This window comes from Myotis brandtii, unplaced genomic scaffold (genome assembly GCF_000412655.1).
Source record: "Myotis brandtii unplaced genomic scaffold, ASM41265v1 scaffold53, whole genome shotgun sequence".
NCBI lineage: Eukaryota > Metazoa > Chordata > Mammalia > Chiroptera > Vespertilionidae > Myotis > Myotis brandtii.
In genome coordinates this window covers 7,326,931-7,341,592 of record NW_005369942.1, presented here as the reverse complement: position 1 = coordinate 7,341,592, position 14,662 = coordinate 7,326,931, and the positions used below count along the sequence as shown (strand labels likewise).

Below are 14,662 nucleotides of genomic sequence, written 5' to 3'. Positions count from 1 at the left end.
TGATGTGAGAGAGACACACCGATTGGTTGCCTCCTGCATATCAGGACATGGGACAAAACTGCAGCCTAGGTAAGTGCCCTTGTCTGGGAATTGAACCCGAGACCCTTCAGTTTGAGGGCCACCACTCTAACCGCTGAGCCAAACTAGTCACGGCCAGGCATTGTTTCTCTTTAACCCTAAATACCCTCAGAATATATGTTGTAAAAACAGTAATAACAGTGTGACTGTCCACAGGTAGTTTTCCTCCTCTCTTTTCTAGGATCTAATCTAGATCACACATTGCTTTTAACTGTCTTTTATCTTTAATGTCTATTAGTTTGGCATAGTTCTTTTTCTTTTGTCTCTCATAACATTGATTTTTTTTTTCTGAAGATTGCAGGACAGATATACCTCACTTTGGATTTTCTGGTGTTACTTTATGATCAGATTGGCTTATGAATTTTTGGCAGGAATACTGCAAAAGTTAATGGTTTTCTTCTCCAAGCATCACAAGGAGCTGCACATGATCTTAGTTTATCATCTTACTGGTGATTCTTTGAGCACTCAAGTTGATGTACTCAAGGCTTTAATATATTTTTATTGATTTCAGAAAGGAAAAGAGAGGGAGAGAGAGATAGAAATATCAATGATGAGAGAGAATCATTGGTTGGCTGCCTCCTGCATGCCCCCTACCAGAGCTGGGGCCCGCAACCCGGGCATATGCCCTGTCCGGGAATTGAACAGTGACCTCCTGGTTCTTAGGTTGATGCTCAACCACTGAGCCATGCCGGCTCGGCAGGCTTTTTTAATTTATAGATATTCTTTTCTCCTTTGTAATTAGTGTTATTTGTGGGGCAAGACTTTGAGATGTGGAAATCTAAGACTTTTCACATGCAGTTTAGTTTTCATTGATGAGTTTTACCTGATTCAGTTATTACCACAACATTTGCAAATATTGGTTTTTTTTCTTGCTGCATTATTCCTTTTATATTTATTAGTTGACATTCCACCATAAACAACTTCCCATTATTATCAGAATGGACTTATGGACTCTTTAAAAAAATTTTTCAGTGAGTTATGATCCATGGCCATGATTATTTAATTTGATACTCAAATTGTCTCACATTTGACTATTGGGAGCCTTTTCTGGGTGGTTTCTGGATCCTTTTTTTAAAAATCAACTTTACTGAGCCTATAAATCATATGTATTAAAATGCAGTAAAATTGCTGTTAACTATCACAACCACTAATGTACTTACTTGCTGTGAGGGTAGATTTGCCCTTTCTAGAATTTCATATATATTGAATTATATAATGTACTAGTAGCTCGGTGCACAAAAATTTGTGCACTCGTGGGTGGGGGTTAGGGGTGGGGCCAGACCCCTCAGCCCGACCTGCACCCTCTGTCATGTTCCAGGTCCCCGGCCACTCCTGGCCTAGGCACAGGCCTACAGGCTTGGGGCGGCCTGGCTCCCGAGGCCCCATTTTATCAAGAGAACAAAGTCGGCGTTAGTTACAGCCTTCACCGAACCTAGTACAGTGCATCTGTGTGTACAACTGCCTCCTTCATGTGCCTGCTTCGCCCTACTGAATTACTAACATCATGAGGACATAGCTCTGTCGTATACTGCTTCAATTTCAGTGCCTGGCCTGGTGCCAGGGACCTGCGAGGGTTTGCTGAGTGAGTGAGTGAATAATGAGTGAGTGAATGAGTGAATGAATGAGCGAGTAAGTGAACGAGCAAGAAGCTGCTGGGCCGAACGCGGCAGAAGTTCCGGCCCCGCTCACGGCTTCTTGATGCAAACCCTGGGAAGTTTCCGCCCTGCTCCCAGCAGCCCCACGCCCCTCTCCCGGCTGCATAGTTCGCGCAGGGCAAAGGCGGCCCGGGTTCTCCGCCTTTGCCCTGCCACCCGGCTCTTGCCTGCCACGTGGGTTTCCGATCACCGTCAGCAGCAGGCGGCTTCTTCCATCCTTCCCCTTTTGCCTCCCATCATTGTGCCTACGTATGCAAATTAACCGCCATCTTTGTTGGCGGTTAACCACCATCTTTGTTGGCAGTTAATTTGCATATTGCCCTGATTAGCCAATGCGGAGCGTAGTGGAGGTACGGTTAATTACCCTTTTTGTCTTTTATTAGATAGGATATTATGTACTCTTGTGTGTCCTTTTGCTCAACATGATGCTTTACAGATTCATCAGTAATGTTTCAGACGTCAGTAGTTCTACATCTTTATTGCAGAATAGTTTTGTGTTGACTGGATATACCCCTTTATCAATTCAAATATTTGTGGATATTTGACTTATTTCCAGTTTTTGCATATTATAAGTAATACTACACCCTGGCCAGTTTGGCTTAGTGGATACAGCGTTAGCCATTGGGCTAAAGGCTCCTGGCATTGATTCTGGTCAACAGCATACACCTCGCTTGCAGGCTCAATCCCTGGCCCTGGTCGTGGTGGGTTTGGGAGGCAACCAATTGTTATGTCTCTCTCACATCGATCTTTCTTTCTGTCTCTCCCCCCTCCATTCCACTCTCTAAAAAACCAGTGGAAAAATATCCTTGGGTAAGGATTAACAAAAAAAAAAGTAATATGAACATCTGTGTACAACTCTTTGTGTGGGCATATGTGTCAATTTCTAGGTAAACACGTAGGAGGGGCTTGTTAGGTGGTATGGTAAGTACATATTTAACACATTGTTTGTGGGTAGTTTTTATCGCGCGCTAACAGGTGGCTCTACTACTTACAGTCAACGTAAAACGTATAAATACGTTTCCCGCATACAATGTGTTAACTTTATGAGAAATTTCCAGATTGTTTTCTAAATTGGTTGTACCATTTTACATTCTCACCTGAAGTGTTTTGTTTTTTTCCCATTGCTATTTGTTAAGCCATAAGTCTTAGGGAATTTCCCTTACTTTTTATTTTGCTGATTGCTTTGGTCATGATATTCTTTAACATGCTCTATTATCTTTTCTACATATTACTGGTGATAAGAGCAGGAGGGTTTTTCCTGTTTTTGTTTGTTTTATATTTGTTTTCTAATACATTTTTATTATTTCAGAGAGGAAGGGAGAGAGAGAGAGATTAATGATGAGAGAGAATCATTGATTGGCTGCCTCCCACATGCCCAACACTGGGAAACAAGCCCTCAGCCCCTGGCATATGCCTTGACCAGAATGGAACCGTGACCTCCTGGTTCATAGGTCGAAGCTCACCCACTGAGCAATGCCAGCCAGGCACCAACTTACTTTCTTTCTTTCTTTCTTTTTTTTTTTTAAGGAAGTCAAAATTAATTCCCTTCCCTTATATCTAAAATCTAGTTAACAGCAATTTAAAAATCTAGTAGTCATTAGTTATATTTACTAAATTTTCCACAAAATATGACTTTAAATTTATAAGAGCTATCTACAGAAAAATTTTCCTTTTATCAGTTTCTCAAATATATCAATGTTTTGTTATAAAAGTATGTTCATAATTAAATTTTTAAATTAAATTTTGGGTATATAAGAAAATATAGGATTGTGCAAAAGTAGGTTTACAGTCATGAATATGCAAAAACAGTTTATTCTTATATATTTCTTCTTACTAACAAGTATACCTACTTTTGCCCACCTATATGTATAAGGTTATGAAGACTAACATTAAAAATGCATGTTAGTATTACCTTCTTTGTGTGCCCTCTGCAGTTTTCATCTACTTGCCTCCCTTCTGAGAAAAAAAATCCCTCAAGCTTTATTATTTTAATGTTTTTTGAAATTGACATCCAGTATGACTCCACTTACATATTATTTGGCACTAATCTTTTTTACTTAGTGTAATTTTTAAGGTTCATAGTCTTTGACACTAATTTTTTTAACTTCAGAGAGAGAGATGGAAACATTGACTATGACAATGAAACATCGATTGGCTACCTCCCACACATGCCCTGGGGTACCAGGAATTGGGACTACACTGCAACCAACTGAGCCACACAGGCCAGGGCTTTACTTAATTTTCTTACATTTATACATATTTGTTGTATTGCTGTGATTCATTCTTTTTTTTTTCCCCATCTGCTAAAGGGTATTTCACTATTTGATAAAATCTGTTTTTTGATTTTAAAAACAAAACCCTAACCCAGTGGTTCTCAACCGTCTGGCCCTTTAAATACAGTTCCTCATGTTGTGACCCAACCATAAAATTATTTTCGTTGCTACTTCATAACTGTAATGTTACTACTGTTATGAATCGTAATGTAAATATCTGATATGCAGGATGGTCTTAGGTGACCCCTGTGAAAGGGTCATTCGACTGCCAAAGGGGTCGCAACTCACACGTTGAGAACCGCTGCCCTAACCGGTTTGGCTCAGTGGATAGAGCATCGGCTTGTGGACTCAAGGGTCCCAGGTTCGATTCCAGTCAAGGGCATGTACATTGGTTGCGGGCACATTCCCAGTGGGGAGTGTGCAGGAGGCAGCTGATCGATGTTTCTAACTCTATCCCTATCCCTTTCTCTCTGTAAAAAATCAATAAAGTATATTTTTTTTAAAAAATCTTTTTTTAGTGGACATTTTGAATTGTTAGCAATTTTTTGATATTGAAATGCTGTCATGAACATTTTTATGCATGTTTTCCAGTAAATGCATATAGGAGGTTCTCTAGGGTAATTTCTTTAGACTGCAACCCATAAGATGCATTATAAAATTGGTGTATTGATAGACTGGGAGACTTCACATAGTAAATTTATTATGACAATTGTGTTTAAATTACAAAAATGTTTTGCTTGTGTACTACAGTATAACATAAAATAGGCTTACTTTGGCTCTGGCCAGGTTGCTCAGTTGCTTGGAGCATCATTCCATACGCCAAAAAGGTTGCCGGTTTGATTCCCAGTTATGGTTTATAAATTGCAGGTTCATTCCCCAGTCAGGGCACACATGGGAGGTAACCAACGGATGTTTCTTTTTCTCTATCCCCTCCCCCCTTTCTCTATATATATCCTCTCTCTTTCAAATGATGTCCTTAGGTGAGGATGAAAAAAAGGCTTACTGTGGTTTAGGCAGAAATATTTGGAGAATACTATTATTGGGAAGAATTTGCAGAGCTTAGGTCAGTGATTCTCAATGGGAGTGATTTTTTTTTTTCCTCCCAAGGGGACATTTGATATTGTCTGAAGATAATAGTGGTTTTCATAGCTGTAGGTGGGGGAGTGTTAGGAGATGAGTGTGTGCTACTGGCATGTAGGTGGAGGCCATGGATGATGGTAAACATCATACCGTACTGCAGGACAGCCCTGCACATTATAGAGTTATCTGGCTCAAAATGTGTATATTGTCAAGGTTGAAAACCCTGATCTATTGCGTATATATATATATATATATATATATATATGTAATATGCTAATTAGACCAGATAGACTGGACGTCCTTCCAGACAAAAGCCGCAGCAGCTGCGAGGGCTGAGGGCTGGCGGTACAGGAGAGGCGGCAGCACAGGCAGTTCCAGCACTTGCGGCCCCTTTTCGCAGAGGCAGCATGGGAGAGGCAGTGACGTTGGGCCAGTCCTGGTGCCATGCTTCCACAGAGGCTGGATGGGGTGCGACCTGCTGTGCCTCAACCTCCCACAGCCTCTCCCCCAGCTGGCCTGGCCCCAGATCGCCCCCCACCCACCAGTGGGCAGGGGGTGGGGCAAGCCTGGTTGCCTCCCGCAGAGGGAGGTCAGACTGTGGCGTAGGCCTGCTCCCTAAGCCATCAGTAGGACATCACCCAAGGGCTCCTGGACTGTGAGAGGGGGCAGGCCGGGCTGAGGGATCCCCCCATCCCCAGTGCATGAATTTTCATGCACCAGGCCTCTAGTGTGTGTGTGTGTGTAATTATTCCAATATTTTAAAGAGGATGTGTCTATTTTTTCTCTCACTAGTAGTATACAGATATTCTGTCTTCACTATCTTGGTTCACAATTGATATTGGCAGGACCTTGAAATGTTTGTCTGAGTGGAGCAGATGAAATGCTCTTTCATTGTCTTCATTTGCATCTCTCACAGCCAATGAGGCTGAGAACCATTTTCTATATTTATTTGCATTTCTTAGTTTGCCTTACCTGTCTTCTAGCTATTTTCCTATGAGTTCCAGTGTGTGCACGTTTGTGTATAAGAGCTTTGTATGACTTCTGTATATTCTGATTATAATTTGTGTACTGTATTGCAGATATCTACTCCCAGTATGTTTTGTGGTTTTATTTCTTTTTTCTTTAAAATAAACGCCTTTTGGGGGGTGGGAGTGGCCGGGGAGAGGTCAATGGGGGAGAAAGAAGACCTATGTAATACTTTAAACAATAAAGGATTTAAATTTTAAAAAATGAATAAAAGAAACATCTTTTACTTAAATAGAAACACCCTTTCCTTAAACATTTTGTGAAAATAAGTATTTTTTTAGTATGTTATTTTTACTTACTAGAATTTCATTTTTATATGTCAGTACTTTTGTGGGCTCCCTTTATGCCAGAGACATTTTTAAAAATACATATATTTTATTGATTTTTTACAGAGAGGAAGGGAGAATGATAGGGAGTTATAAACATTGATGAGAGAGAAACATCGACCAGCTGCCTCCTGCACACCCCCTATTGGGGATGGGCTGCAATTAAGGTACATGCCCTTGACTGGAATCGAACCCGGGACCCTTCAGTCCACAGGCCGACGCTCTATTACTGAGCCAAACCAGTTAGGGCTGCCAGAGACATTTTGACAAATTTCTATGGGATCTCTTAAGTTTGTATCTATCTGAAGATTGTTTGCTTGGTTACTAAATAACTAGATACAAAGTGAAGAGAAGTGGTTACCAGGTTTTCATAAAGATAATCATGTTATTCATAGCTGCAAATTGGAATATATAAAACTATTTTTATTTCAAAAAGGTTGGAGACGTGATAGAGAAAAGAGAGATGATCAAGATGAAGTTTCCAGTGTGAGAAGTGAAGGTGGTAATATCCGAGGTTCCTCAAGAGGCCGAGGAAGAGGTCGAGGACGGGGAAGAGGCCGAGGCAGAGGAAATTCTCGATGTATGGCATGATTTTTTGTGTGTGTGTGTGGTTTGTTTGTTTTTTTAATATATTTTTATTGATTTCAGAGAGGAAGGGAGAGGGAGAGAGATAGAAACATCAATGATGAGAGAGAATCGTTGATCGGCTGCCTCCTGCACGCCCCTTACTGGGGATTGAGCCCAAAACCCAGGCATATGCCCTTGACTGGAATCGAACCTGGGACCTTTCATTCTGCAGGCCGACACTCTATCCACTGAGCCATACCAGCTAGGTCTTTTTTTTATTTTATTAGATAAACTGAAAAATGTGTGTAAGCCTTCAGCCTTAGTTTTCCCCCTATCTCATATGTAACAAATTTACTTGTCTGATAATATAAATGATTTTATTTTTTATCCCTTGAAGTACTGTACTTTGAATTTTTCTTTATAGTAACCTTTTCTGTTTTTTAAAAAAGTTTGTGATCACCTTTCTTTTTTTTTCTTCTCATCAAGTGAACTTTGATTATTCATATGCTTATCGAGAACATGGTGAAAGGACTGATCAACCATTTCAAACAGAACTTAATACCAGTATGATGTATTACTACGATGATGGTACAGGCATACAGGTATATCCTGTGGAAGAAGCATTGCTCAAAGAGTATATTAAGCGCCAAATGTAAGTTGATAAGCTGTAAGTAGATGTAATGATAAAGTTTGTTGCAATATCAAAAGTTAACATCATTGATAGCATTTTGTATTGTATTGTGATTTTTTAAAAATGTTTTTATTGATTTTAGGAAAAGCAGGGGGTGGGTTGGGGGGAGAGGGAGAGAAAAACATCGATGTGAAAAACATCCATTGGCTGCCTCTTTTACACCCTGTACTAGGGATCGAACAGGCAACCGGGCATGTGTCCTGACTGGCAATTAAACTGGCAACCTTTTGGTACATGGGATGATACCCAACCTACTGAGCTATATATCAGTCAGGGCTGTATTGTCTTTTCTTTTTTAGGATATGTTGGTAAAATAAGTATTTTTAAAAATTTATATTTGGTTCATGTTATTTATGATATTGCTTTGTCTACTGTTTAGGTATTTGCTTAAAGGATATTACTCATAATGTCATGGCATAATTATGAGCAATTAAATATAATAGAAAACTATATATTCTAAAAGAGCAAGAAGTTTGGATTATTTACAAATTTTGCAAATGAATATGGATGGAAGGAATAGTGATTTTATCTTTTAAATTTTATTTTTCAATTACATTTTACATTCATTGTTACTTTGTTATTTCAGGTATACAGCACCATGGTTAGACAACCATATACTTTACAAAAAGATTGTCTTGAAAGTTTCTTAGCAATTGACTTCAGAGTTTTAAGTTTCTGTTTTAACTTTTAAGTTTTCATTCTTTGACACATTAAATGAGGACTACCTTATTTTTAGTTGATATTTCTTACTCTATCTAGTTCTCATAATAGTTGCTTTCTGAATACTGAAATTGGTTAAGAGAACATTAGTTTGTTCTGTTATCTTTAAGAAAAAAATAGCTCTTCATATTAGTGTAGTATAGGATGTTTGCATATTTACATAGTGTTAATATAGTGGTGGAAAAAAAGATGTTTCCAAGTGATTTGCTTCACCAATTTGCTGAAATTTTAACTTTTGTAACCTTACAAGGTGAATAATGCAAAAAGCTATTTTTGAAAGGGCACAAGCATGTTAAAAACATCTATTTATATTTAAGAAAGAAAATGGACCCTACTCTGTCACTAGAAAATAATTTCTTTTTTAAAAAAATATATTTTATTGATTTTTTACAGAGAGGAAGGGAGAGGAATAGAGAGTTAGAAACATCGATGAGAGAGAAACATCGATCAGCTGCCTCCTGCACACCTCCCACTGGGGATGTGCCTGCAACCAAGGTACATGCCCTTGACTGGAATCGAACCTAGGACCTTTCAGTCCGTAGGCCAACGCTCTATCCACTGAGCCAAACCAGTCACGGCTAGAAAATAATTTCTTCATCAGCAACATCATCTAGATGTTGATTTGATTGGCTTACAATACGAAGCAGCTTGTTTATTTTGGTCTTGCTTCTTTATTTACAGTTAATGCAAACACTTTTTATGGACAGAAAGTGTTTGGCATGTGGCTGCCAACTTCAAACTACTATTCCTATATTTTTGTAACTCTTTTTCCCAGATCCCTTGAGACCTGGCAGTGGACTTTGTGTCTTTGAGGTTTTTCATACATAGTAGGCTCATTGATTAGGGTTTATATTTTTCTCTTTAAGAAGTTACTGAAAAACTTTTACTTGTGGAAAATTATGCTGAATGAATTTTGAAGTAAGAGGCTGAGCCGATTATGGAGTTTTAAAAATCATTTTAACTGAAGATGTATACTTTTTTTATGTCAAAATATTGAAAATTCAAGATTTTTGTTATTTCTAGCTGGGACAGTCCTTGGCATTAAGATATAGATACGAGTATGTTTATACGAAGTTTCAAAGAAATATATGTTATAGATACTAGGGTGATTTATGAATTTCACAAAGTACTAGATTAAAAGGCATCTTAATGATTCAGAGACGTTTTCACTAAAGAACAATTTTAACTTCTGAGTAAATAAAATGCCTTAAATGATTTAGAATTTAAGAACATATATTTGTGCTCATCACATGCCAGGCACTGTGAAAGGGCCTTTGAAGTATAACAAAAATCAGAATGTTAAATTTTTTTAAGACTTAGATTATTTTTCACTGTTGAAGAATAAAGTATTTACTAATGTTGCTGAAATGTCAGTAGTATTTCCCTGATGCAAGGGAGCTTTGCACTGTGATAATTGGATAAATATAAGAGTATAAAGAAACAACTTGGATATTTACATTTCTAAAATAAGATATTTTTTCCTCCAGTGAAAAGTAGGTCAAAGTCAGTTTTCATTTATAGGTGATTTTTTTTCTTCACAGGTAGAATTTGACTTAAATACTTCAAGTGTATCTTAGTCACCCAACCTTACACCCAAATGTATGAGCACCCAACTTTGCAAACTTTCTCTCTAATTTGGGAACAGTATCAAATTAAGCTGCTGACCATATCATTATTGATGTCATGTATTTCTTTTGAATTCTACATTTCCCCCCATTTATTATCTTGATCTGTCTCTTTAGAATTCTTATTTTTCTATACGGAAGCTATAATTTAAACATGTGTTTCTCAAGTGCCATGTTAAATATATTCTTCATATTTGTATGGAACTTGTAGTTATTGATTATACTGTTTGTTCACTCATATTTCCCTCTATAGTTTCCTAGGAAAGATTAGGTGTTTAAGTTTTTTTTGTCCCCCTACCCCCCCCACGTACCTCCTGATGTCATAAGAATTCTTTGTTTAGTTATTTGCTGTTAAATCTTAATGTTATTTATAGTATTTATCTCCCCATCAAAGAAAGGGGGAGATCTTGCATTATTTAAATATATAATTGTGTGTGTGCCTGAGCCCATGTATTTACTAAGTTTTTCACTAAACAGTGTACTTGATTACTAGGGTTCAGAAGTATTGAAACAATGTCAGTAACCTGTCAGTTTAGAAAACAGAACAAACTGTAATGTGCTCTGTAAACTTGACAAAGAATACTTCCCATATACCATTCTTCTCAGTGATGGGGAAAAGTTGGAAGGTAGTCTGTTGACATGTGTTTAGCTTTTGTTATTTGGTGTTTAAACAAAGCAAATAAAAATAGCTTTGTAATGAAAATTTTCACCTAAGTGACTCATTTTAAAAATCAGTTATTGAACTTTTAAAGTAAATTGTGGTTAATTCTTTATACTTACTTAAAGGTGATCTAAGTGTAAAAATTAGTTTTATTTTACTATTAGTTTTAGATTTACTGTCAGTTTTTTGGAAGATAACTAGTATTCTAAAATTTTTTCTACTCATTATTAACTTGGTAGGATTTTGGTGTTTTGTTTTTTTCAATTACATGCAATATTAGTTTCAGGTGTACATTATAGTGGTTAAACAGTCATATTCTTTACCTACCCCTGATATGGCCCATACCCAACTGGCACCATTTTCAATCTTATATAATAAAAGCCTAATATGTTAAGTGTCCGTTAGTCCGTTCAACCAATCAAAGCGTAATATGCTAAGGCCACTCAACCACACGCTATGACGTGCACTGACCACCAGGGGGAAGATAGTTGACTGGTCGACCAGTCGTTATGACATGCACATCCCCCGAGGGCTCCCGGACGCAAGAGGGCACAGGGTGGGCTGAGGGAACCCCCCCAAGTGCACGAATTTCATGGACTGGGTCTCTAGTTATTACAATATTATCCACTATATTTCCTATGCTGTACTTTTATATCCCCATCACTTCCAGTTTTATAACTATCAATCTGTACTAACAACTCAATCCTTTCACCTCTTTTGCCAACTCCCCAAACTGCCTTCTCCTCTGGCAACCACCAGCCTATTCTCTGTATCTATGAGTCTGTTTCTGTTTTGTTTGTTAATTTATGTTGTTCTTTAGATTCCACATATAAGTACTATCATTTCTTATATTTGCTCTGTGTTGTATTAAATCTGTATAATGCTATTAGTAAGTTACAATAGGTTTTTAGAAGCTGATACTATAAGCAATAGATATTTTTATTTGCTATTGAACAAATGGATGAAATTGATATTTATTTTATTGTTTCTCTTTTTAGTGAATATTACTTCAGTATAGAAAATTTGGAACGGGACTTCTTTCTTAGGAGAAAGATGGATGAGCAAGGTTTTTTGCCTATTTCCCTGATTGCTGGTTTCCACCGTGTTCAGGCTCTCACTACAAACCTTAATCTCATTTTAGAGGTAATTATACATTCGCAAAACAGATAAAACAGCTTGCATTTTTGTTTATGTTGCAAACCTAAAACTGCTCTAAAAAATAGATTCTATTACAATTTTTATGAGGGAAAAAAAACCCCAAAACAATCTGTAGTTGTCTAAGGCTTTGGATGAATCTCATGGCTTTTTTTACCATTTTATCAAGCTCAAATAAATTTCTAACCTTGGAAACCACTTAAAGAATTACTAGTGAGCCCTAACCGGTTTGGCTCAGCGGATAGAGCGTCGGCCTGTGGACTCAAGGGTCCCAGGTTCGATTCCGGTCAAGGGCATGTACCTTGGTTGCCGGCACATCCCCAGTGGGGAGTGTGCAGGAGACAGCTGATCGATGTTTCTCTCTCATCGATGTTTCTAACTCTCTATCCCTCTCCCTTCCTCTCTGTAAAGAAATCAATAAAATATATTTAAAAAAAAAAAAAAGAATTACTAGTGATGTTTCCTCCTGTATTTAAACTGATCCTTCAAGCTTGAACATTATTGGCTTTTTTTGGCCCTAGTCTTCCAGTTTTATTTTTTTAAAATATATTTTATTGATTTTTTACAGAGAGGAAGAGAGAGGGATAGAGAGTTAGAAACATCGATGAGAGAGAAACATCGATCAGCTGCCTCCTGCACACCTCCTACTGGGTATGTGCCCGCAACCAAGGTACATGCCCTTGGCCGGAATCGAACCTGGGACCCTTCAGTCCGCAGGCCGATGCTCTATCCACTGAGCCAAACCGGTCAGGGCATAGTCTTCCAGTTTTAGTGTGTATTTCCATTCATTAAATTTTTGTGTGGACATGTTTTCCTTTCTAGTGGGTAAATATTGATGATTGTGATTGCTTGATTCTGTTCTCGTTCCACTTTCTGTTCTCTTTATTTTCTTACTGAGTTAATTTTTCCCCCAATAGGGAATAAATTCCGTATGATTCAAGATTCAAAGCACAAACTTTCCTTCTCCTCACCTTTCACCAGTAGTAAACTAGTTAAACTAACTTCCTTGGTGACAGTCGTATTACTTCTTTTTTGTGTATTCCTCCTAAGATAGTTCATACTAGACTATGTACACTGTTATATTGCCCTTTTTCAAATACAGCATGTTTGTAAAAGCATTAATCTCCCCAGGTTTTTTTCTTTAATTTTTTCCCTTTTCAACAGGCATAATTTATACGGTGTATTAGAAATCATAAGATTACAAATTACTTTCTCTGTGTATAGACCTGTGTAACTTCCACCTAGTTTAAGAAATGGAACATTTTCAGCATTCTAGGAACTCCCTTGTACCCCATCCTAGTCAATACCACTGCTCTACTCAAAGGAAATTGCTTTTCAGAGCTCTCCCTTACCTGTCTTTTAAACTTCACATAATCAGTTGTATGTATTATTTTATATATATCTGATATTTTCTCATCATTATTTCTGTTAGGTTTATCCATTGTTAGTGTGTAGCAGTTGTGTTTCTATTTTTGTGTAACTCAAATATTTTCATGCTTTTGTTGATAGACATTTGAGTTCTTTTCAGTTTGAGTGATATGCTGTTCTGAATATCAGTGCACATATTTTTTTGGATGACACCTGTACTTATTTTCCTGTGAAACTGATGGGTAACAGGAAATAAATGCTTAGCTTTTGAAGATACTGGTGAACATTTTCCCATTACATATGTTCTGCTCTCTTATGTCTGGATCTTTGCACATGCATAATGTGTTGAACCATTTAAAACTACCAGTGTTGAGAGTTTGACTTGTTGCATGTTCTAGCTAACACTATTGGCAGTCTTTTCCAAAATATTATTTTGAAAAACTTAAACTCATAAATTTTGAGTAGGATTTTTGCTTTTTTTTCTTTCAGAGAGGAAGGAAGAGGGAGAGAGAGATAGAAACATCAATGATGAGAGAGAGAATCATTGATTGGCTGCCTCCTGCACATGCCCTACTGGGGCTCGAGCCTGCAACCCAGGCATGTGCCCTTGACTGGAATCAAACTCAGGACCCTTCATCTACTGAGCCAAACCAGCTAGGGCTAGGTTCTTTTTTATTCAGGTATAAATATACTGTAAAATGCAGAGATCTTGGGTTTTCAGTTTGAGTTTTGAAAATTGCATAAGCCCTGTCCAAATCCTATCTAATAATAGACAAACATGGTAATTGACTGTACCTTAGCTACGCCTCCCATTGGCTAATCAGCACGATATGCAAATTAACCCAACCAGGATGGCGGCCGGCAGCCATGCAGCTGAAGCGAGCAGGAGGCTTGCTTGCTCCAGTGATGGAGGAAGCCAAGGTTCCTCGCCTGCTGCGCCCGGCTCTGAGCTCCGAAAGCAACAAAGTTTCAATTATAGAAGTTAAACAAACCCCAGATACCTGCTTTCAGCAGGCCATGGCTTCAGAGCTGGAGCAAGCAGGAGCTGGCTCTCAGCTCCAGTGACGGCAACAAAGTTTCAATTATAGAAGGTAAATAAATCCCAGAATAAAAAAAGAAAAAAAGGAGAGGCTGGGAGCTTCAGTTGCCGGCCAGCCTGAAAACGGCCCTCAGCCCCTCACCTAGGCTGGCCAGGCACCCAAGCGGGACCCCCACCCTGATCCGGGACACCCTTCAGGGCAAACCAGCCAGCCCCCACGTGTGCACCAGGCCTCTATCCTATATTGTAAAAGGGTAATATGCAAACTGACCCTAACAGCAGAAAGACTGGGAATGACTGGTCACTATGACACACACTGACCACCAGGGGCAGACGCTCAATGCAGGAGCTGCACTCTGGTGGTCAGTGCACTCCCACATGGGGGAGCTCTGCTCAGC

The 14,662-nt window shown here is 38.4% G+C and overlaps 1 protein-coding gene across 14 annotated transcripts in view; it reads left to right on the top strand.

The window, feature by feature from the left end:
* LARP1B (La ribonucleoprotein domain family, member 1B) overlaps window positions 1-14,662 on the top strand; it is a 91,175-nt gene that overhangs the window by 17,684 nt on the left and 58,829 nt on the right. For 13 of the 14 annotated variants that reach the window (XR_001364321.1, XM_014548985.1, XM_014548984.1 and 10 more), the window contains 3 exons: window positions 6,875-7,018; window positions 7,492-7,657; window positions 11,701-11,845. Coding sequence is in view for 13 of the 14 variants with exons in the window: in XM_014548985.1 (XP_014404471.1) it covers window positions 6,875-7,018; window positions 7,492-7,657; window positions 11,701-11,845 (455 nt within the window). In the remaining variant the exon portion in view is untranslated. The remainder of the gene's footprint in view (window positions 1-6,874; window positions 7,019-7,491; window positions 7,658-11,700; window positions 11,846-14,662) is intronic. The other variant, XM_014548986.1, reaches the window with a different exon arrangement.